Here is a 23,544-nt window from a genome sequence, read left to right as displayed (position 1 = left end):
CAGGGGCGAGCGCACGGAGATGTGAGTCGGGGCTCTGGGGAGGGACGCGCCGGCACAGCCTTGTGGGGGGCGGTCGGGGGGGTTAGTCCTTTCCAGAGAGGAGAAGAGGTCAACGGGGCCAAGCTGCTGCTCTGGGCAGTGAGCTTGTTTCGGAGGAACACAGAGGGCAAGAGGGGAGATGTGAAGAATGAGGGGGGGAAAAAAATGTGAGTGCCAATTTTTGGAGGGCAGAGATGGAGGCATGACAGGGTAGAGGGCTGCCCAGGAGGCGCTAGCAGGATTGCTCCACAGCAAACCCAGCTTGAGATCTTCAGATCCTCGCCAAGGATCCTAAACTAGTGATAACCCAAAATGACCCACTGGCCCAGGGCCAAGGGGGACCAAACTTCTCCTGGCTCTATAAGAATCAGCCCTACAATTTCTGGGAATGTGCAGACCTTACTCAGGGAATTCACCTGTGCTCCTTCGCACTGCTTCCTGGGTTGATGAATTTCTCTGGCCGGGTCACAATGGCTTGCTGGAACCTTGTTAGTGCTGGTGTCTTCATTTCAGCTGCCCTTCTTGTTCCTGAGTGATCCGAGCCAGGAGTTGGTACTGCAACTGTGTAGGCCTTCTGTGTTTGCAGTTTGCTTTAGACAGTGCACAAGCCAGTTGCGAAGTCTCCCCTGACTTTGAATGACCTAATTTTGTGCAATGTCATCGTTTATTTGTCATGTTCACAGGTATGTTCTTTGTCTCCCATGGGCCTTCCTCTTTTTTGGGGTGATCGGTTCCAGTCCAGTCCCAAGAAGGTCTCCCCTATTTGGGGAGATCAGATCCCCCAGTTACCCCAAGCCATATCCCAACAATAACATCAGCAGCTGGGATATCCAGGTCCCAAAAGGCTATGTGGTGAAGCTGACCTTCAAATACTTTGACCTGGAGCCATCTGAGTCCTGCTTCTATGACTATGTTAAGGTACGTCCATAGATACATGGGCCAAGGGGTGCCTGGAGATGGGAATCCAGTGGCCACCACATGCAATGGCTCTTCATTCACCAGGCCTCCTCTGATACCTCCCACGAAGGAAAGGGAAGGAGTTAAAGATAGAAATGGGAGGAGCAAGCACTGACAACTCATGGTTGGGTAATATCAACGTGTGGAGCAGACTCAGTCTTGGGAGGCTGCACTGATTTCACCTTATCTTTGACAGATCAAAGCAGACAAGCAGGACTTGGGCCGATATTGTGGCCGGCTTGAGTCAACCACAGGCAATCACCCTGGAAGAAAGGAGTTTGTGTCTAAGGGGAACAAGATGCACCTAGCATTTCACTCTGATTTCTCCAATGAAGACAATGGCACAGTGATTCCCTACAGGGGCTTCCTGGCATATTACAAAGCTGTGGGTGAGTAGGAAATACCCTCAGCATGGAGAAGTAAAAGCCTGTGTGGCTCCAACCAATTTTCCTCCTTGCCAGGCAGATAAAGAGAAGCTTTAGGCAAGGATGTGGATCTCTAAGTACTTTCAGTCTAGAGCAGGGAGGTTTAACACTTTCCTCCCCTTGCCCCTTCACTTCCTGTGTCTTCAGATCTGGATGAGTGTGACCCTAACAATGCTGCCAAGAACGATGAAAGGCCTCAGTGCCAGCACTTCTGTCACAACTATGTGGGTGGCTACTTCTGTTCTTGCCGGATTGGCTACCAGCTTCAGAGTGACCACCACTCCTGCAAAGGTAAAGAGAAATTTTAAAGAATCAGAGGGTTCCAGAGAAGGAACCCTTCATCCATGAAGGGTGGGAGAAGTGACTTAGGAAGCAGATGACGGGGCTGCAGAAGGCACAGCCCCACGATGTGACCTCTACTTTCTTCCTCTTCGCCAGTGGAGTGCAGCAGTGAGTTGTTCACAGAGGCATCTGGGTATCTGAGCAGCCCTGAGTACCCCCAGCCCTATCCCGAAGACCTCCGGTGTAACTACAGCATCCGTCTGCAGAACGGCCTGTCTATCACCCTCAAGTTCTTGCAACCCTTTGAGATTGATGATCACCAGCAAGTCCAGTGTCCTTATGACCAGCTCAAGGTACTGAGATTAGCAAACTCTCCTCCCAACCCTGCTGCCAGACCTAGACAGGAATCGTGGGGACACCACTGTTCAGATGACAAATACGGGATCAATACAAGCAGAATGCCCCAGCACAAAGGACTGAGCTCCTGTCTCTCCCTCAGTGCATTTAATTACCACTGTCCTGAGGTCAGAGGCTGTGGATCATAGGCCCCTGTGAGTGAAGAAAAAAAAAACATCCTTCTTCCAGTTTTTTTGATTTAAGGGATTCAGGGATTGACAGCTCTGATTCCCAGATAAGGGAGAAGCAGAGCTTGTGGTAGGTCAGTCTGTTGTTCTGATCTGTCAGTGTAGGCACCAGCAAAGATGGGTCAGACAACCAGCCCTATTCACCATCATAGGCACTCTGGTAAACTCGGTCTGGATGGAAACAGGCATTCTGAGGCAGAGAGGCATGTGTGTTTCTGTCCCTGTGATATATGTTTTCCTCATCAGATCCAAGCACGAGGGAGAGAGATTGGTGTATTCTGTGGCAGGGAACCACCTGGCATCATTGAAACCAACAGCAATGAGGTAGACATACTCTTCCTCACCGATGAGTCGGGGTTCAGCCATGGCTGGAAGATCCACTACACCTCCGAGAGTAAGAGATTTATCCCCCAGAGGCTGCTACAGCCTATTGACACTGTTTGCTAATCCCAGCTCAATCTGTCCCACTGTCTAACAGAAATACGGTGCCCACAGCCCGTCCCACGGGATCAGTTTACCATCATCAGAGACCTGCAGCCTGTGTATCAGTTTCAGGACTATTTTGTTGTCAGCTGCAAGACTGGGTATAACCTGATGGAGGTGAGGTCCTTTCTCCACTCCCTTCAGCCATATTCTATTTTGTCTTCAGTTTGTGTCTTTCACCTTTCAGTAAAACTTCCTTTGGAGATCTCACTCATGGCAACCTCTTGTACCTTCTGTTTCTTCTTTGCTTCTCTCGGCTTTCTTCTCATGGTTTCTCTTTTCCTAGCTTTCTTCCTTATGCAGTTACTCTTTCATGCAGCCCTGGTAGAAGATGAAAGACAAAGATCCCAGGAAAAGCTGGTAAACAAGATGGCCTCTTTGGAAGGATATGAAATCAGACTCAAAGCAGATGTTACCTGCCTCCCTTGCCATCCTATTGCCAGGGCTGGGTAGCATCTCTGACTTGTCATGGTTTTATAGTTGCTGGCTGCTGGTATCCTGGCCTGCTATGAAGAATGTGTAGCCTGTGGCAAATACAGGATAAAGGGAAGTCAGGAGGAGACAGCAACTGGAAAAGTCTGCACAGGGGCAAATATTGGACAGCAGGGAAAAGATGGACACATAGAATATTTTAATGTGGGGAAGGAATGAAAGGCTCTGTACAACCAACAGGTGTTTTTCTTTCCCGTGTAGGGTGACCGAAAGCTGCTGTCCTTCACGGCTGTCTGCCAGGCTGATGGCACGTGGCACCAACCTATGCCCCGCTGTGAAAGTGAGTGATCTGAGAACGGGGGTAACATCCCCTGCTGTGGCTTTCCTCCTCCAGAAGCATGGGAAGTTCAGCCTCTCTGACTCATTTTGTTTGTGCCATACCCTCATGGGTGTGCTGTCTGGAAGGAACTGTGGAGGTCCACCGTTGCTTCACATTTTTCTGCTTGCAAAAATCCAAATGTTTTTCCTCCCTTACAAAAATGCATAAAATATCACTCAAAAATTGCTATGATGATGCAGCATCTAAAAGCAAAAGGTCCTTATCTGGGATCTATTTTGGAGCAATTTCTCTGCCCACTGTCCTAACTGGTCCTTCACATCATGGCTCCAATGCCCAGACTTGCAGGCAGTCTGTCTTTGATTCATGTCTTCTTTTTTTTCTTTGTGGTAGTTGTGAACTGTGGCAGCCCTAAAAACCTGACTAATGGTGTATTCAGCTACGTAAATGAATCTGCAAACAACGAGTACCAGTCAGTGATCTCATACCGGTGCAATGAGCCCTATTACCACATCGTCACTGGAACTGGCGGTGGTGAGTCCTAATCCCACACAGAAACTGAAACCTGTGCCTGGAAGGCCCTCTCACGCTTCCAGTTAGAATTGCCTCTTCTCCCCAGGCTTAGGGCTCATGCTTTCCTCCTGTGCAGACTCTCCAATCTTTCCTTGACCTGCATCATATCTCTGGAGTCTTCTTGTCTCAGCCTATTCCCACTTCATTCCCAGAGTCCGTCACATCCCTCTTCCATGCTCCCCTTAACTTTTGCAGGAGGTCTTATTCTCTCAGCTGTAGTCATGGTTCATTTTTTCTAGTGGATTTCATTCTTTTCTAATGGATTTCATTCTTTCACTGAAATTTGAGGCATGGTGTCTGGGAATCACCAAAATTCAAAAAACTCACTGCATCAGTCCGAATTGCTACACATGCAAATAAATAAACACACACTTCGCTCCACTGTAATGCTGTTTAGCTCTTTGGAATATTGTTCAGCTGCAGAGATATCTAAGAGCTAAATAACATACTTACAGAAAAGTCTATTTTAATGCAGCAGGTCAGAAAAACTAAGTCATCATTCAGTACCATTCACATGCCTTCTTTTTACACTCGAGACATTGCTTGATGATGCAGGACCTTGGATTCCAAGAACAGCATAAGGAGTTCATGATGTCCTTGCCTTGCCTGTCCATTCAGCCTCCACTGAAAAAAAGAAAAAAAAAAAAAAAGAAGAAGAAAAAAAAGAAAGAAAAAAAAGAAAGAAAAAAAAAGAAAGAAAAAAAAAAAGAAAATTTTTAAAAAGGTAGATTTCTAATCTGAATCAGTTTCTGGATACAGTTGCCAGCATGAACACACAGTTGTGCTGCATGCTATAGAGAGGTGACATGCTATTACTGAGGCCAGGAGCAAGCAGCTAAAGAGTTCTTTAAGTTGGTACTAATGTTCAGTTTGATTATTCTTGCATCTAAGTTTAACTCCTTCATATAGAGTCAGAGCTCAGTCTCATCAGAAAAAATTCAGGAGCAAGTATTCATTCAGTTTCTGCCAAATTCTGCTGGGGAGTCACCATAATTTAGTCAATTTTGAAGAGAACAGCAAACACTTTCTTAGAAGCATTTATTTTAGTATTAAGAAAAATTGTATAAAAATTATATTTAGTCAGTGGCACAAACTTTCTAAGAAAAGCAAGAGTGTTGGAGGTAGTGGAGTTTGTGTTGAGAGGTGACAAGTGAGTTTAGCTGACCTGCAACTTACGCTCAGAAATAGACTCTGAGCATGTACAGTAACTGACTCATCTGGTTCCCATTCCTGGAACAAACCACCCTGTCCTACTCTCTGCAAACTACCAACACCAGGAACTTGAATCTAAAATTCATGCTTTTACTACTTCTCTCCCTTCTTTGGGCTAAATAAGGTCAAACAGTGCTCTGTGTACCTGTGGACACGGTGAAGATAAGACTTCATGCAGATGGCCCTTCAAGCTTTTCTTCTCCAGGAATAGTGCCTGAGCTTTACTGCTCCTCTGGAACTGAGATGCTTCAAGATGTACAGATGGAAACATTCCATACCCTACCACAGGCAGCTTTTCCCAGGAAAGAGAGAGTGCTTTGGGATGGAAGGGCCGAGGAACCTCTTGAAAACATTCTATTCTATTCTATTCTATTCTATTCTATTCTAGTCTAGTCTAGTCTAGTCTATTCTATTGTAATCCATTCCATTCCATTCCATTCCATTCTTTTTTCCCCACCCCATGTCTGAAGGCCTGGGCCTCATTGCCTTCCCTCTCATCCTACAGACAGATTCACTTGTTCTCCTGAGGGAACCTGGCTGGATCAAGATGGCCAGAAGAGAATTCCATCCTGCTTGCCAGGTCAGTAAAAACTCTGACTTTGTCTGGTGTTTACTGACTCATGCTTAAAATCAGTACAAAACTGGGACAACATGCAGGGAGGGGAGTGAGGATAATGGTATCAGTCAGGGGCATCAGGGAAGACTATCCAGGAAGCCAAAATAAAGTGAAATCAAACAGTGATGGTGAGGAAAGACAGAGAAAAGCCAGGGCAACAGAGGGTGTCATGTTCTTGTGTTTCTCCACAGTGTGTGGGAAGCCCATCCATCCTGTTGTTGAAGTGCAGCGGATCTTGGGTGGCAAATCAGCAGGGAGAGGCAATTTTCCTTGGCAGGCTCTGACTGGCATCAATGGACGAGGGGGTGGAGCACTCCTGGGCGACCGCTGGATCCTGACCGCTGCCCACACCATCTTCCCCAAAGGAGGAGTACGGAACAATGTGAGCCTGGAGCAGCTGGCAGAGGAGGCTGACATTTTCCTCGGCCACACCAATGTAGACGAGCTCCACAAGATGGGTAACCACCCTGTACGTAGGATCTTTATCCATCCAGATTACAACCCTAAAAATGAGCACAACTTCAACGGGGACATAGCCCTGCTGGAGCTGAAAAACCCAGTAACCCTGGGCCCTACATTACTGCCCATCTGTCTCCCAGACACTACCAACACCTCATTCTACACACATGGGCACATGGGCTACGTGAGCGGCTTTGGTGTGGATAAAAACCGCATCTCAAGCAATTTGAAGTACGTGAGCTTACCAGCAGTTGCTCGAGAGAAGTGTCAGAGTTGGCTGGACAGTAATAAGAAAGGTATCCCTATGGTTTTCTCTGAGAACATGTTCTGTGCTGGCTTCCTTGAAGGCAAGCAGGATACCTGCCAGGGGGATAGTGGGAGCGTCTTCACGGTGTTAGACAGGGAAAGCGGTCACTGGGTGGCCACTGGCATAGTTTCTTGGGGGATCGGCTGTGCCACAGGCTATGGCTTCTACACCAAGATCCTCAGCTACGTGGACTGGATCAATGGGATAATAAAGGAGGACAGGCCCTAGGTACTGCTGTCCTACTAACTGAAGCATCATTGGTGGCATATCGATTTCCAGACACAGCAAATCATATCCAAAGCTTTTGACGATGCCCCAAAGGCTTTTCAAGCACGCAAAGCGCATAACCTTCATGATGAGCACTTCTGAAAGCTGCCATGCTGTTTGATTGTACCATTGGCAGCTTGTGGGACACCTTTGTGGATGTTCTTCATACAAATCTTATAACCGGATGAAGCCTTAATCGTATCAGGAAATCTCATGACAGCAAACATGTTATGGTTTGAAATGCTGATGATATCATGAGACTACTGCAGTCTACTTTTGTACTCTATTTTGTGGGAAGGTTGCAGGGAAGAAGACTTCCTTGAAGGATGGGGTGGTTTCTGCTGAGTACAGTGTGCGGAAGCCCATTGGCATCAGTGAGATTCTATGAATATTAAAATACTTGCTGGATAAACCGGGTGTTTTATAGTTTTTTGTCTTTGTTTTTAACCACAACTGAATATTTCTCACCACTAAAAGCAACTTATGGACTTTCTATAGACATTGCTTTACCTACCACTAAAATGTTTCCAGTTCTGCAGTGGCCTGTGGCAGTTGCTTATCTGTCCCAAAACTACCATTAGATTACCCCATCTGAAACCCCAGGTGGCTTCAAGGGAGGCAAAAATAACTTGCTTGTGTGATGCTACATTCCAAAAACAGGGAAGACAACAACCAATCTCATGGAGAAGAGAGCCCAGGAACATTTACTGATCAGAATCTGAGGATGGATTTTTTTTTTTTTTAATACTATATGAAATAATGCTTTAACTGCAGGACAGCAGCTCTAAAATGATGCTGACTCAGAGAAAAGGTGACCTCTCTTGTGTTGTGGGTATTCCCTGGAGTTGTCTTCTTGACTAGATTTTCTACTGCAAAATAACCTACTGTGTTCTTATGAGTCACTGAGAGAAACAAGATGTAAGATCCTTGATCACTAGTCCAACAATCTAGATCCTTGATCATTAGTCCAACAATAATGTTTTATTTGTTACACAAAACTGAAGGTGCTTGAGCTGAGTGCAGGATTCTGTATGAAATCTCCCCAGATCTGTACACATCCTCCTCACCATTTCCAAAACTCTCAGAAAAACTTAGCCTGGAAGAAGATGTCTCTGTCCAATCCACTGCTGACACTGGAGCTAACTTCAGAACTTCAGGGCCTTACCTGGGCAAGTTATCGAGTGATCTAGGGGCAGAGATTCCCCAGTCTGTTGTGACACTTGTTCCAGTGCTGACCCACATCCCAGGAAAAAGCCAAACTGGAAATTTAGGTATCTGAATACAGCAGTTAGATCCCCCTCTTAGCTTCCTCCTTTTCAAGCTGAACAAACTCAGTATTTCAGTGAATGCCATCTGTACCTGTTCCCTGATCATCTCAGTGGAAGGATGTCTGTTAGTGATTTAGGACATTCTGGAGCAGAAAATACCCCTAACACATGTCAAGTAATATTCCTTCCCTAAATCAAGAGAAGGTAGTGTTTTGGGAGAAAAATCAAGCTTTATTTCTTTTCTAACTCAATAAAATTTGAAAAAAAATAAAGCCTGAGGACAGGTGAATGAAATTATTTTGAAGATGTCTGTTCTGCTCAGCTTAATTCAGAAGTGTGAAATCCTCATTGCTGGTAATGGTTGAGCAGTAAGATGGAACTATCTCTTCTCAGAAGAACTTTATAAAGACTCTTAGGTAGAGAGGTGAGGTACTACAGGTTCCAGCTTGACAAAAGCTGGCAGGGTCAGAATTTGATTAGATACTTGATTTAGGGAGTTTCAAGGAGAACTAGGTCCAGAGATAAAGGCTTTACAGACACAATAGCACATTGCACAAAAGGCAGTTTGGACATTCTTTAATGCTGTTAGATATTCTGAACAGTATGGGAAATACATAAATCAGAAACCAGGCTCTGAACCTTCCCTGGCAACCAACAATTATTCTCTGTTTTCTTCACTGAAATCTCCCTGTCAGGTTTCAATGGGGCACAGCTATTTCTTCTCCAAGTGGGAAAAAACAGGATAGAAAAAAATGAAAGTAAAGAGTCTCTCTACTCAGAATAATGTCTTCCTTTTACGCTACTATGAGTGGAAGAAAGAGAGTTTCCCTTCCCAGACATGATGATAGTGGGAGAAACGGATCCATACTCCTGTCTCTCCACTCAGCATAGAAACAATGAGTTATATTTTGTTATATATTGCCCATTATATACACAGAGTGAACAGGGTCATAGCCAGCCCAAACATGCAGCCATCACATTTAGAAAGGGTGACTGTGCTGAAGGGAGAAACAGCTATTTCTGCAAAGCTTCCTCATCCTCATGCTTGCTCATGGTCTCTCTAATCCAGTCCAAGTAACGCACCACCTTGGTGTAAAGACCAAAGGTGCCACATTTTGGCCCCCAGGAGATCAGCCCTGCGACATAGTACCGGGTGGCATTCAGAGGATCCTGGATGGCATAGGCTCCACCACTATCCCCCTGACAGCTGTCCTTGCCACCACCAGCACAGATCATATTGTCGGTGAATATGTAAACGACGGTATCATCGTAGCCCTCTGGTTTCACAGATTGGCACTTGTCCATGTTCACCACGGGAATCTGGGCCTTCCAAAGATCAGCAGGGAGTCTTCCTCTCTCTCTCCGGCCCCATCCAGCAATGTAGCCCAGAGTCCCTTCTTGCAGCTCATATTCGGGTGATTTACCAGGAAGACAGATGGGTGAGATGTTTGGACCCATCTTCACGGGATCCCTCAGCTTCAGTAATGCAATATCATTATCAAAATCAATCCTGGTTTCTGTGGGCTCCTCCTTCCAACCAGGATGGATGAATGAAGCTTCTGGGATCAGCTTTTTGGCTTCCCACTTCAGAGATTCCCTACGAACATCGATTACCCCAGCATACATGGTGGGCTTGTCATATCCGTCCAGCACGTGAGCTGCAGTCATCACCCATCTGTCAGAGATGAGCACACCGCTTGCTCTGGGGTCATTGAAATACACCTGCCAGGGAAAGTTGCCCTTTTCTGCACGGGTGCCTCCAAAAATCCTTCCTGTGTCTCGGATGGGATTACTAGGCACCCCACAGACTAGAAAGAAAAGAAAAAAAGAGGAACCAGATGGGAGAATTAGCAGTTACAAACAGAGGCTTCTTTGGTACTGGTAAAAAGCCCATAGTCCCCTCCTTCCTGTGTCCTCTAAGTAATTTTTGAATCTGAGTAACCACGTTTATATTTTATGCCACAGAGCTTGCAATTAGTATTTACAGAGAAAGCAAAGAAAATTCTAGCAAAACTACTATCAAGGCTCAATTTAGACTGAAAATGCTCATTCTCAAATTCACTTTTCTGGAAAGCAGTTCTCACCCTCACAGTGTTAGGTATGTCAAAGCTCACAATTTAATTGCCTTCTAGTTGGCATTTTCCCTTTGCTGAATTATGCTCTTTAGGTGAAGGGATTGTCTTTGAAAAAATACTTGTTTGATTTCTTAGAAATATGACACTGCTCTTTAAATTTTAATTTTTTCTTCTGTGAACTCCAGATAGTCTCAGGTTAAGAGTTCAGGTTTGTCACTGATGTTTTACCATTTTTCCTCTCCATCTTACTAGTACGTAAAATCTTAAGCAGTGGGAGATCTTATCTGAGGATCTTCTGGGTGCAGAGTTGCTCCATCCTTTTTGAGTAAAATGTTCGGTAACATTTCGCAGAATGTTAATGCAAAGGACATAAATAAGGCAGGTCATTCTGACATAGCTAGGAAATTGATTTCTTACCACATTGCCTTGTTTACGTTGAATCTTTAGTCAGAAAATCAGAGATTAAGAAACTGTAGACAGCAGATAGCTTCTAACTTGCATGAAGCAGAATTTGTTAAAGAATTTAACATAATCATAGGAAGATTTAGGCTGGAAGGTACCTCTCAGTGCCTCTAGTTCAACCTGTTCCTCCCTAACTGCTCTCCCCCTTGCCCTCCTAACTCCAAAGCCAGGTTATCCAGCGGCTTTGACAGCTCATCTTCCAGGGTGGTGATTAGCCAGCCTCTCTGGACAGCAGTTCCAGTGCTCTGGGGGAGCATTTTTCCTTAAATACAATCTGAATTTCCTTTGTTGCAACTTGAGCCTGTCATTGCCTTTTATTGCTGTGTCCCACTGAGAAGAATATGGCTCCATATTCTTTGTAGCCTCCTCTCAGGCAGTAAATTCCCTCAGCTTTATCTTACAATTTGCCTTTTCCACTGTGTACTTGTATAGTCCAAGTCACTGTCTGAGCTGGGACTGAACCCTTAAGAGAGTTGAGTCTCCTCCACCTGGATCTTGTTCTTTGCCAATGAGGATCTGGGGCTTTGAAGGGGTGAACAGGCATCATGTACAACTAGGCCAAGTCATGTTGCCTCCTCTAAGAGGGTAAACTGAACAGTACACAGGTTTTTAAATTCTCCCTATCAACTGGAAGTTAAGAAAAGAAAAAATACAGACAAAAGAAGCAGTGTTCTTCATATGCTGCATGCACATACAGTTTTTGGTAGTACCTGGGACACATTTTGGTAGCTTTGTTCCCATCTCTTCATTGACCCATTCTCCACTGGCTGAGCACCGATATATCACTTGGAAAACACAAGAGAAAAAGAGTTCCATAGGGATACAATCAAGATGAACACAGGGTAAATAACACTACTGTATATGATATACCAACCTTCTCCTTTCCAAAGTAAGCACAGCTTGGTAAACATTGCTGTTACCTCCCTACCAGGGTGTTTCTATTCCTTTTTTGGAGAGACCTCATCTAACAGGTTTCTTGAGTCCTTTGCTTTTCCACCAGAACTCTGTGCTACATGTGGCAAAAGCCTCCATGGTTCACTCACAAAGGCAAAGGGAGAGAGGACTTGCTAATGCATTCAAGGTCAACAGCCCAAGCATTGTTAGAGTGTATTAAACACAGAGGCAACACAAAACTACTGCCTGCAATCCCACACCAGTTTTATGACCTTATGGCCCCATGACAGTGCCAGAACCATTTCTTAGGCCTTTAACCAAAGGAATATGAGTGTGTAGCAGAGGCAATGCTCACCATCTCCTTTGTTTTCTAGGGTGTAGTAGGGTGCCTCACACTGATACCGGACAGCAGCCGTGTACAGAGGCTCGTGCAGCTCGGAGACATACAAGGCTTGGGCATTCTCAACAGGAGGGGGATCACCACAGTTCACAGCTGTAGAGAAACAACAAAAAGGATCAAATATAATCAAAGGGACACCCTCACTCAACAATGTGATTATTCTGTATGACAGTGAACCACTCAGCTTCTCTAATCCCTGTACACTCATGGGGGCTCACTTTCTCTGTCCCTTCAGCATGCTCACATCCCTGTCTTTTAGCATCCTCCTAATCTGGAGATATAGTGGATCTAGAGCCTAAACACTCCATTCCAGTTCCCTTCCCACAATACAGACACAGGTCACTTACGAACACATCTCAAATGGGAGTTGCTCCATTCACCATTCTCCTGACAGCCGGAGAGAAAACTCGTGATGCTATCTCGTTGCTAGGAAAAAGAACACATGATCCATGTAAGTCTTTGGACAAGAAATACATCTGACATGTGCTTCAGTGGAGGGGCTTCAAAATACTGCAGTTGCTGGAAGAGGTTTCCTCTTACTACTGCTGTGTTGAAAACTTTGAGTTCCCAACAGTACTCAGGACACCTGAAGGGAACAGCCTCAAGATGTTGCTGAGCGGGCCTGAGGGGATATATGCTTTTTTATTTCACTTACCCTCACAATTTCGTAGCCTTCCACGCAGGTCACCTTCACAATGTCCTTTAAGATATACCTGTCCTTCTTTGGGTCAAGAACAGAGTTGGGGATAATGCTCATGGGACAGGTTACAGCTTTGAAAAGATAGGTGGAAATGAGTGAGCAACTGGTTCAAGATTTATTCTCCTTCCAGCTCCCAACTTCTTTCTCCCCAGTGATTTTTTTCCCCTAGTAAGAGGGCATACTCTTACTCAATACCAACAGCTGTGAACATGTTAACATGCTGTTGTGCCATGAATGTGACCTGGGAAAAGCCCTATCCCTAACTCAGCAGCAGAATGAACACATTTCCAAGCGTTTACTCACGGTCCCCATAGTAGCGTATTTTCCAGCCTTTGTGTTGTGTGCCGTGGTCTGTCTGGAAGATTATGTCAAGAATGTTGTTCCTGGTTTTGATTTCAGGAGGACCTGGGAATTTGTTGCCACAATAGGGACCGAAACGCTGTTTTCCAGAGACAATCTGTGAAAATACCAAGAACAAATGAGAAATGCCAAATGTATTGAGAGAGCTGTTAAAATACACACTCCATATATACATATTCAAATGTATTCCCACAAATTTCAAAAGGCAACATAATTGAAAATAAAGTTAAGCAGTCCCAAAATCTTTGGAATATGAGGAGATTGATGGGAGATTCAGAGCACCCTGACTCCTAAGCTGCACACCTACTGTTAAGCTGTCGTGGCAGGTCCCGCTGGAGTCGGCTGGTTCCACGTCGAAGTCCCTGCTGTGTATGGTCAGCACCACGAAGTAGCCTGGGCTCAGAGCCACTCGGTAGTCACACCGAGAGTTCTCTGGGTACTGGTTGGGATAGTTGGGGCTGGAAATCTCCCCTGTTGGCTCAGTGAAGACATTTCCACTGCAGTTCACTAGGATTAAGTAAGGAACATGAGTAGGATTCAGAAAGGAAATGGTCCATGTGTGCAGCTGACAAGCTCTCCCTCTTCCACCACATCCCCAGTCTGCCCAGCTACCTGCAATAACCATGTCACAACATTGCATCTTCCCAAGAAACTGAAGCCAGGGCCAGTCTCTATCCAGTTAGCCAAGGACTTTAACTCCTTTTTACCCTCCACCTGTGATTTAGGCTTCCCTTTGTCAAGCTCAGGTCCTCATAATATACTCCTTTCAACATGCATTTTTTTGTGATCTTGCAGCTTTTTGATTCACGCCAAGCAAGCCCTTGGTGATTTTTGTGTCTTTATGGAACTTCCCTGTTTTGCCAGAGATTTAAAGATTCACGGATAGCAGTATGCGAACAAGGGTTTTCATTGCAGTCTTTAAAGAATGTCTTTTAGTAGTTTCTTAATTCTCTTGACACAGAAATAAAAATAAAATTGTTAAGAATATGTTAATAGAAATTCCCCAAACCACAGTCTACTGCAGTTCAGATTTGCACTGGGATGGGTTTTTTCCCCCAAAATATACCTCTCACAAATGGCTGAGAAGGTTGATAAGGCCTTCCAAGTGCAATATCTCACTTGGCCTAAACTAACTCTTGCTGTTGACCACAGCTCACGCACATCTCTTACCTCCACATGTTTTGTTATCTTCATAGAGGAAATAATCTGGTGGACAGCTACAGAAGTAACCTCCAATATAATTATTACAGTAATGACTGCAAGGTTCATCCACAAAATCCATACACTCATCCAAGTCTGCAAGTGTGAAAAGATGAATCAGCCAAATTAGGAGAGGGCCCTGAGGGCAGCAGAAAGTGAAGCAAACACTAGTGGACAATAAGGAAAAGGTATCTCTACGACATTATTTATACTGGCCATACTGGAATGCAGTTCTGTCTGCTGGGATTTCTTTAAATAAGGCATTTTTGTATGGAAAACCCTTCTGTCAGTTTTCCTCCCAGCCTGGACACTACAAAGATTCAGACGAGGCTGTTTTAACCTTACCCACAGCAATGTAGTAGGCAGCAAAACCAGTGAAACGCTCCTCATTGGAAAAGTCTGATTGGAATGTCATAGTGAGGGTGTTGTAAGGGACATTAAATTCCTCCACAATCCGGGAGCCAGGGGCACGAGGTTTCTTCTGCCCGCAAAGCACGCCTTCAACATAGCCACCAGACAGGATCTGCAGAAGAATTCAGACGCCTCACCTCGCTACTGCAACATGTGGAATTACCAACACTTGAGTCTTTCAGCTTTTAGGTGCTAAAGTGCAGCTGAATGGAGCCCCTGGACAACCAGTTTCCTTATATTCATAAGAGACATGAGGAGTGTTCATTCCTACTGACTTCCCAACTGTGAAGTACTTGTCTTAATTTCTCAGATACAAATTAATCCACACAGTTTGCTGTTAACATCCTTTCTTCAGGCCCAGTTGTACATAAAAATACAACACTGTGTTTCAAAGCAGCAAAACCAACCATGACAGTCCACAGAGCAGCCTAACAGGCTGATTGGTTTGTAGCAAAAGGACACAGGTTATTACAGAGCACACTCATCGTTCTGTCCCACCTTGGTCCTCCTTGAAGGTGTACTGGTGCTGCACTTGACCTTACTGCCCCTTTTCCCACAGAGCTATGGCAGGATAGGATGGTCTTGTTTCTGTCTGCTTGTGTGGAAGTGCTTGATCTTTTGTGCCTTGTGGGACAACGTGGAGCAGGGCTAGTTTTAAGAAATCTGTGGTGCATAGATCATAAAAAACTGTGGTGCAACGGACCACAGCACTTTATCTGAGTGGCCACTATCCCTACACAGACGGATTGTTTTTAACCTCCATCCCCTCCAATCAGTTTCTGTTTGCAATAAATCATCTATTTTCATCCACTCATCAATTAATTCCAGATGATTTCAGGCACAGACAACTATTGCCCTAAGAAAATGGTCATTTTACACCTACACTTCAATGTCTAGGAATATGCCTTGCAATAATGGGGTGTCTGTGATGGCTAAGAAGACTTTTCCTAAGAACATTGGAGAAACACGGGATGGGGGGCATAAACGGGACATTCAGTTGGCAGACAATGCTCACGTGATTATAAAGCAAACTTGAATTGATTTCATGACTGCTGGTGGAGATACACCCAGTCATCTGGACTTCTTGGAGCTCAGAACAGGAAGGCTGTGCCTAACTCCTCTTCCAGCCCTGAGCTTTGTGCACAGCTTTGTTGTTCTGTGCTCTAACCTGCCTTCTTGAGCTTTCCTCACTCGAGGACATGGACAGTACCTTCACAAAGTCATATTCGCAGTCCTGCGATGGTTCAAGATCCAGATGCGTGAAATAAAGGTGAATACCATACCCCGAAGGGACCTGGATTTCCCAAGTTTTGTTCACATCATTGGGATACCCCTGAGGGTAATTGGGTGACAAGATCTCTCCATACATGGAGGCTGCGTCAGCCCAGACGGGGAGACAGAAGAAGATAAGGAACCTGAGAAAAGGGAAGGGAAGATGACATTACAGGAGGGCTCTCCATTTCCATATGTGCACGGTCCCCAGTGAACAAGCTGGACTTTGGCTGCATGTAGCATGCAGCAGAGCTCCTGGCTCTGGAGTTTTAAGGACCAGTGCTGTGGCTGTGTGGGGCTTGCCTTTCTCCTGTAGCTGTTCACACAGAAGTACAACCTCAGTCGTGCTCTCTGCTTCTCTCAATCTCTGTAAGAGGTGGTAAAGCTGCAGGAGCTGACCACAGGGATTGTAAGTGCTCTTCCCTCCTCGTTGCCCTGTTCTGGAGGCTAGTTGGGCTATTTTCAGGTTTGAAAATCAGTACAGCCTTACATGATTTATAGAACACAATTAATAATAAACCTTGAGATTTAATAACTCACCACATCTGGAAAAAGCAGATCTTCCTTTCTGAAAACCTTCAGGAACTCGACTTTGGAATTATGATCTGGGACAAAAAGCTGTGATTGGTTACTGTTGCCTGTGTGTCTGCATGTCTGCAAAGCAGGTCAAAGATCATAAAATCCCAGCTTGGGGAGACTAGATCAAGATTTTGCCTGAAAAGCAAGTTCATATCTCTGTCCCTTCCTGCACAGAGCAAACCCAAGCATCAAGAAGGAAGGCTAAGATCCATACGGACAAAATCTCTGTCTTGGTACTCACCAGTGCTCACACTCTCCTCTTATGACCATCAGTCATAAAAAACCTGGTGCACAGCAAATTAAGACAGAGAACACGTCCCCCACAGGTAAACAATCCATTCTTCCCAGCGCCTCAAAAATCACGCTCAGACCCTGGGGTTGGGAGCAGCTTGTCCTGACTCTTCTAGCTGTCAGACAACGACGCTGGGGAATATCCTCCTTTCTCATTTCTAATGCCTTTAATATTTACCTTCTCTCCATAGCTCACGTCTGGTTTTCTTCTCTCTCCCCTTCGGTTTTCTCTATTTCTTTCTCTTTTTCTTCCTGTGAACACCCTCCTCCAAACGCACCCAAAGCTGAGGTCTGGGGAAGGGAGCTCTAATTCGCAATATCGCAGCACCCTCTATCTGTGGGATGCTGGCTTTGAAAGCTCTCGGCAGGAAGGGGAATTCCCAGAAAGAGTTGCACAATTCTGTTGGCTGGAGTTGCTGTGGGGAGCGCACTGGTCTGGTAGTATTTTCGGGAAATCAGATGACTTTGGGGAAAAGGGAGGGGAATAGAGTTTCCGGCTGCCTTCCCTCTCCTCTTCTTTCCCCTCCCTTTTAAAAGTTGGAAGCAACATCCAAAGGATGTAGAAAAAGGAGAGTCCAATGCTTCTGCATAGAAAACCCTGTTTGATCATCATGTCCAAAGATCACTTTGGTGGAGTTCAGGCTTACTGCAACCTGATGGCCAGAGGGCTGCTGTTACTGCTCCTCATCGGATGCTTCAGAGACCCTTTTTCAGGGGAAAAATAAATGAAAAAATAGTGGCTTATTCAATGTTGTGCCTCTCTGAGAGGCTACCAGCAGGAGTAGGAGTACATGGTTTTGCTGGGTTCAGTATGGGGACACATTTAAGGCTGGGAACACATAACTATGTTTTTATTTACCAAGTGAGCTTCATGTAAGAAAGAGCATATTCATCATGTTCATATTCACCAGACTTAGCCCTGGAGCAAGATAGATCTAAGACCCTTGCAGAAAGGAGTTCAAACACTTATACCAGATAGGACCCTTAGCCCAGCCAGTGCCCATTAGCCAAGACCAAAATACAAGGTGAAATATCTGTCACTAATACTCTAGAAACCCCCTCCTCCTCACGAAACAGCTGCACTGGGACTGGACTATAAATGAAAATGTAAAACTCCATTACAGCCTCTACCCTTTACAGCCAGCACAGCAGACTCCAGAGCTTGTTTTAGACAGGAAAAAACGTGCTTCAAGTTTCAACAGGCCATAGGCAAAGTGCATTAGCAAAGCCCATCTGAAAGAGTCCTTTATATTGTCAAGGGAGAGAAACACCTCCAGATGACTCATAACTGACTTCATTGTAGTCAGGATAAAGCCTTTGCTTGAAGAACATGCCTAGTCTGTTTTCTCTGTCAAAATGAGAATAGAAAGAGAAAGAAAACAGAGTGTCATCTCACTTCTGATGTCTCTTGAGAGCACAGCATGATGTTTTGAACTGGAATTTTGAGAACCAGGAAAACAGTGATGAAAGATACACAGCAAATCACAGGGAGATGTTTTCTCCTCTGAGCTGTGCAATGTAAAAACCCTGCCAGTGACTCTTCAAGCCACAATCATATTTTGAAATGGGCATGGTGGAAATAAAATGAGTGTGAACTGATATATTACGCATGTCATTTTATTGCAAGGGAATTCTATATTTTCATATAAACCTGATTCAACTCGTCTATAGCAGTGGTAGATGAGTGTATGTATGAATATTAATAATTCTTTAGAAATTAATTAAGGAACATTTATTAATAATCAATTAATTTCTCTTAATTAAGAAAAAGATTGCTGAAGATAGTTAAATAAAGAAGTAGCTGCATTTTATCTGGTCACATATCTGCATAATGATAACTATGCAGAAGACTGGTAATATTGATATGTATATACACTGAATACATATACAACATTTGATTGCATTTTCTTAAATCTGTATTGTCTTTTCAACTCTTAAGATGAAACAGTTAGGTAATATATTTCACAACTCACTGCAACTATGTCAGATAACAATTTAAAAGAGGCAAAATCATACTATTAAGGTTAATAAGTGATAACATTAAATTCACCAATGCAATATAATTCTGCTCAGAGGCACACACATTCTCTAAAATTCCTAAACTACATGACCACATACTACTTTTCCCAAATTGCATAAGACAACCCTTTTCTTAAAATGACTCAGAGTTGTGTAGCTGTAACCTGTCTGCCAGATGTTACGAAGCGCAGTGGTGTTCCAGGTCTCATAAAATTACCATTTAAAACAGGCTTGACTGGCTTGTCTTCCCTCAGGAAGTTGGGAAAAAAAAGCTTTTCCCAAGTTCTTAAGAAAAGCCACACACATCTCCATCTGGAAACACTGAGTCAGTGCATTAAAAAAAAGGGCATAAACATCAAAAGAGAAAACAACATTAACTAAGTGAATCGAGGGAATACAAGTAGCAGGGTATAAGGGTATAAGAAGTAAAATCCTTATAAGGATATAAGAAGTAAAATATCCTCAATCTACCAAGACCTTGGCAGTAATTTGCCTGTTTCCCATTCTCCCAATAAGAGGGTTCTGTAGGTTTCTTGCACACTGCACTTCCCACCTCCCTCTCATGACCCAGGCCAGTTTTGCTGCCAGTCATTAAATTGGGAGCCTTTGATAAAACCCAGGAAAATCTGGCAGTGCAGGTGTGTTCTGGTTCAGAACCGTTCAGTACAATTCACTGATTTCCACCTCTGCAAACTGTACCAGGGGCATTTGCACCAGAGCCTGTTCACCTCTTTTATTCCCTCCATCACTGAGTCTCATTGCAAAGCTTCAACTGTCTCCCAGTAAAACCTGGGACTTGGGAATACTCTGCTCAGTGCACTGTACCACACTGAGGTGCCTGCTGCCTTCTGTCTTCCTTCCCCTACACCCTTGGGTATTTCATCCATTACAGTAAAATATTCCTAAATACTTGGGCTTCCTTTTACTGAATTATGGAATGGTTTGGGTTGGAGGGGACCTTAAAGGTCACCTCATTCCACCCCCCTTGGTACAGGCAGGGACATCTTCCACTGAACCATGGGGGCTCAGAGCCCCATCCAACCTGTCCTTGAACACTTCCAGGGATGGGGTATCCGCAGCTTCTCTGGGCAGCCTGTGCCAGTGCCTTGCCGCCCTCACTGTAAAGGATTTTCTCCTAATATCCATTGTAAACCTACTTTTCTTCAGGTTAAGGCCATTCTACCTTGTCCTATCACCACTTGCCCTCGTAAGAAGTCCCCCTCCAGCTCTCCTGTAGCCCCTTTAGGCACTGGAAGGTGCTATGATTAGGAAGAACCTTTCTCTTTTTCAGGCTGAGCAGCCCCAGTTCTCTCAGCCTCTAAACCACCTGGCTGGAAACTGCGGTGGCGACATTCCCGCCGCAGGAGAACCCGCCGGCTCAGTCCCGGCGGCACCGAGAGGCGGCAGCAGAGACCGGCGGGCCCCGTGGAGTCCCGGCCCCGGGAGTGCCCCGCCCGGCCCCAGAATGGCTATCGGGGATGAGTCCCTGAGCCGCCGTGGGTGACCCCTCCGCGTCCGGGGGCCGCGAACTGCAGCTGCCCCGCTTCGCGGAGCGGCAGTGAGGGAACGGAGCCGGCGGTGCCTGAGAAACGGGGTCTGACATCGCACAGGACGAGAGAAGATGGCCTCCAGCAGCCAAGGTTTAGGTTGGGTATTAGGAGAAATTTCTTCTCCGAAAGAGTGGTCGAGCACTGGAACAGGCTGCCCAGGGAAATGGTGGGATCACCGTCCTTGGAAGTGTTCAGAAAATGCGTAGGTGTGGTGCTTGGGGAGATGGTTTAGCAGTGAACCTGGCAGTGCTGGGTTAATTGTTGGACTCGATGTTCTTAGAGGCTTTTTCCAGCCCCAGTGATTCTATGATTGATTTGTTCAGTAACCTTTACACTGAAAAGGTGACATGATTTCAAGTACACTATTCCCTTCCCACCTCCAACATCCACCAAATCCCATTTTCTCTGTCTCTCTGGTTTGTCATTCACCCATTTGTGGCTTTTTCCCCCACTGGCTCCAAGGCTGCCTATTCACCCCTCTAATGAAAATTTATTTTCATGTCTTTCCCTGCCTGTTATTCCGAGCAGTCTCTCTTCTCCCTCTATACTCCATCTCTTGCTAATGGTTATTTCTCTCCCCACCCTCTCTGTGCTTTTCCCTTGACATGGTTATGGACAGCAGCAGGCTCCTGTCATATTTAATTTTATTCTGACTCTGGCTTTTCCAGTATTTTCCTCCTCCCCATCAGTGTTCAGCCTGAAGCCCACTGCTCAGATACTTTGCCCTAAGTAGCTAGCTCCTCTCCCATGGCCATTTCAATCAGGATAGGCTCCTATGCCTGCCTGGGAGAAGAGGCACCAGGGAGGCAGGGCACAACTTTCCTGTTTCAGTTCCTCAGCATACAAGAAATGGTCCTGGAAGGAAAGTCCTGCAGGAGCTCTTGAAGAAGCATCTGGGCTCTTGTGCAGCCGTGGCATGTGGGAAAGCTGCATGAGCCACTGGAACACAGTCAATGGAAATGGATTTGCAGAAGCTTCAGCAACTGCATTCCCATCTTGCCACAGCAAGCTCATGTGAACCTCAAGTTTCACACTAATACCCATGTAATGTTACGAAATCATGGTATATCTAAAGGACAGTAAACCAAGATTTTTGGCTACACCCACTCCTCTCAAGCATAACACTGCCCTGAGTATTAAAATAGTAATACTACTGAAAAATACTGGTACACTCATCATGATCTGAGTCTCCAAACTTACTCTCAGAGCTACTGTGCTCTGGCTCCAGTGGCTATCAGGCATTTAATCTAAACAGGTCAAATATAGCAACATTTCAAACAACTGGAAACAATCTTGCAATGGAAATTGTTAGGCAATCTCAGGAACAGATGCTGCTTCTGAAACTCTTCTCCAACAACAGTAAATTACAGAATTAAGTGGATCATTTCTTGTCAAACATGACTTGAGGAGAGACAGACAGTTGTCATGCTCACGTAGAACTCATTTACTTAGGAAAGTGGCCTAAACACCATAAACACACAATTTAACATGAAAATAAGAGATAGATATTCCTTGAAAAGCCAATCCTTGTACTTTGCAAAAAAATTGGCAAATTTGTCCACTAGTTAGGGTGGACAAATACAGTAGGCTGTTTGTAAAGTCTAACCTGATTGAGTCAGCTATCCAGAAGGGTTTTTAAACCCTTGCTATATATCCTGGCCTGCCACTCTGCACCTTACACTGCCTCTGGAGGACTTTTGGAGTAGAAGGCCAGGATCTCCCCTTCTTCACTCACTTCCTTATTCCCCAGAACAAGAGAGGTGTGACCCAACTGGAGAGGGCCCAGTGGATAGGTGACTAGAGCTTTGATACTGAGAAATCTGGATTTGTTTAGCCTGGAAAAGAGAAGGGCAGGGAGAGGCAAGGTCTTTAGCCTGGTCTCCTAAGTAAATGAGGTCTGTGTGGCCATGCTGCCTGTCAGTCCCTCTCCCAGTCAGATTTGACAAGAAATGGGATCTAATAGGTGGTGGTGCTGCTACTTTAAGAGTGGTGATAAGGAGGATGGACCAGGATAAAGAGGATGATTCAGCACTGGTTCAGGAGCCCAGGAAGGCTGGGAGCTCTCCAACCATGAAAATGTACAGCAATTACCCAGGCAATGCCCTGAGCAAATGGCTCCAGCTTTGAGTCCTGCTTGTGAGCTGCAGTTTGGATCGGAGAACTCCAGAGGTCTCTTTTTATGTGAACCTTTGTGCGAGCCTGTGTTTGCCCCTTCATCTGAGTTTGTCCAACCAAGTGATCCAGCAGGGAAATGGTAGCACAAACAAAGGAAGAGGATCACATCCATTGCACCTGAAACTTCAGCTGAGGAGAACTTGGGGTGCACTCATAGACAGCTGCATGAAGGGACACACCTAAGGGAAGGCCATCCATTACGAGGATTCTGTGTGGACCCAGCTGCTGAGTGACTAGAGAGTCACAGAATCCCAGAATCGTTAGAGCTGGAAGGAACCTCGTCATCCAGTCCAAGCCCCCTGCCAAGACAGGGTCACCTAGAGCAAGTGACACAGGAATGCATCCACCTTGTTTTGAATGTCTCCAGAGAGGGAGACTCCACAGCCTCCCTGGGCAGCCTGTTCAGTGCTCTGCCACCCTCAATGTAAAGCAGCTCTTAGTCGTGGAGGTGGAACTTCTTGTAGTTTAGTTTATGGCCGCTGCTCCTTGCCCTGCTGCTGGGCACCACTGCTACTGTGCCTGCCACTGTGGCACACAGAGTCGGGTGTCACAGGTGCAGGGCAAAGCACAGGCGCTGCCTTAACGCCGGTGTGGGAAGCAGATCCCTTCAGGCCACATGAGCCAAGCACGGGGGTACTGTCCTCTGTGAGCCAGCGGGACCTGGCAGAGTTGGGGAAGCTCAAGCAGCGCCCTGAGCTGAAGGTGAGGCCAAGGCTGGGGCCAAGACCAGGGACGGGGCTGTGGCCGAGGCCACGACTGAGGTCAAGGTGAAAGCCACTGCCAGTACCCAGGGCCCAGACCCAAACCCAGGAAGCAGAGTTAGACTCAGACCCAGAGTTAGACCTAGACCTAGACTCAGACCTAGACTCAGACCCAGACCCAGACCCAGACCCAGACCTTGGCGGCGGCCCAAGC

The 23,544-nt window shown here is 45.5% G+C and overlaps 2 protein-coding genes across 4 annotated transcripts in view; one reads left to right on the top strand and one right to left on the bottom strand.

Annotated features, from left to right (window-relative positions):
* C1R (complement C1r subcomponent) overlaps positions 1-7,390 on the top strand; it is a 9,021-nt gene extending 1,631 nt beyond the window's left edge. Inside the window, exons 1-11 of one of the 2 annotated variants that reach the window (XM_017732017.1) lie at positions 7-21; positions 723-957; positions 1,193-1,385; positions 1,569-1,712; positions 1,860-2,056; positions 2,534-2,681; positions 2,766-2,887; positions 3,464-3,542; positions 3,933-4,073; positions 5,830-5,904; positions 6,132-7,390. In XM_017732017.1, coding sequence (XP_017587506.1) covers positions 20-21; positions 723-957; positions 1,193-1,385; positions 1,569-1,712; positions 1,860-2,056; positions 2,534-2,681; positions 2,766-2,887; positions 3,464-3,542; positions 3,933-4,073; positions 5,830-5,904; positions 6,132-6,934 — 2,139 coding nt within the window. In that variant the 5' untranslated portion in view covers positions 7-19 and the 3' untranslated portion in view covers positions 6,935-7,390. Of the gene's footprint in view, positions 1-6; positions 22-722; positions 958-1,192; positions 1,386-1,568; positions 1,713-1,859; positions 2,057-2,533; positions 2,682-2,765; positions 2,888-3,463; positions 3,543-3,932; positions 4,074-5,829; positions 5,905-6,131 lie in introns of those variants that run through there. The other variant, XM_008631935.2, reaches the window with a different exon arrangement.
* Positions 7,391-8,801: 1,411 nt separating this feature from the next.
* Positions 8,802-17,242, bottom strand: C1S (complement component 1, s subcomponent). Of its 2 annotated transcripts, none has more exons than XM_017732018.1 (12): positions 17,064-17,242; positions 16,556-16,633; positions 15,954-16,158; positions 14,678-14,855; positions 14,303-14,428; positions 13,440-13,639; positions 13,076-13,229; positions 12,728-12,843; positions 12,420-12,498; positions 12,028-12,165; positions 11,489-11,563; positions 8,802-10,049 (listed from the first exon to the last, which is right to left on the bottom strand). In XM_017732018.1, exons 2-12 carry the CDS (start codon positions 16,558-16,560, stop codon positions 9,256-9,258), a joined length of 2,070 nt encoding a protein of 689 aa, XP_017587507.1. In that variant the 5' UTR covers positions 16,561-16,633; positions 17,064-17,242; the 3' UTR covers positions 8,802-9,255. The 2 variants fall into 2 exon arrangements, with proteins under 2 accessions (XP_017587507.1, XP_008630051.1); XM_008631829.2 differs by having other exon boundaries at positions 16,556-16,620.
* Between the last annotated feature and the right edge of the window lie 6,302 nt (positions 17,243-23,544).

Source organism: Corvus brachyrhynchos, unplaced genomic scaffold (genome assembly GCF_000691975.1).
Source record: "Corvus brachyrhynchos isolate BGI_N302 unplaced genomic scaffold, ASM69197v1 scaffold3, whole genome shotgun sequence".
Taxonomy (NCBI): Eukaryota; Metazoa; Chordata; class Aves; order Passeriformes; family Corvidae; genus Corvus; species Corvus brachyrhynchos.
This window is presented reverse-complemented; position numbering and strand designations above follow the sequence as displayed.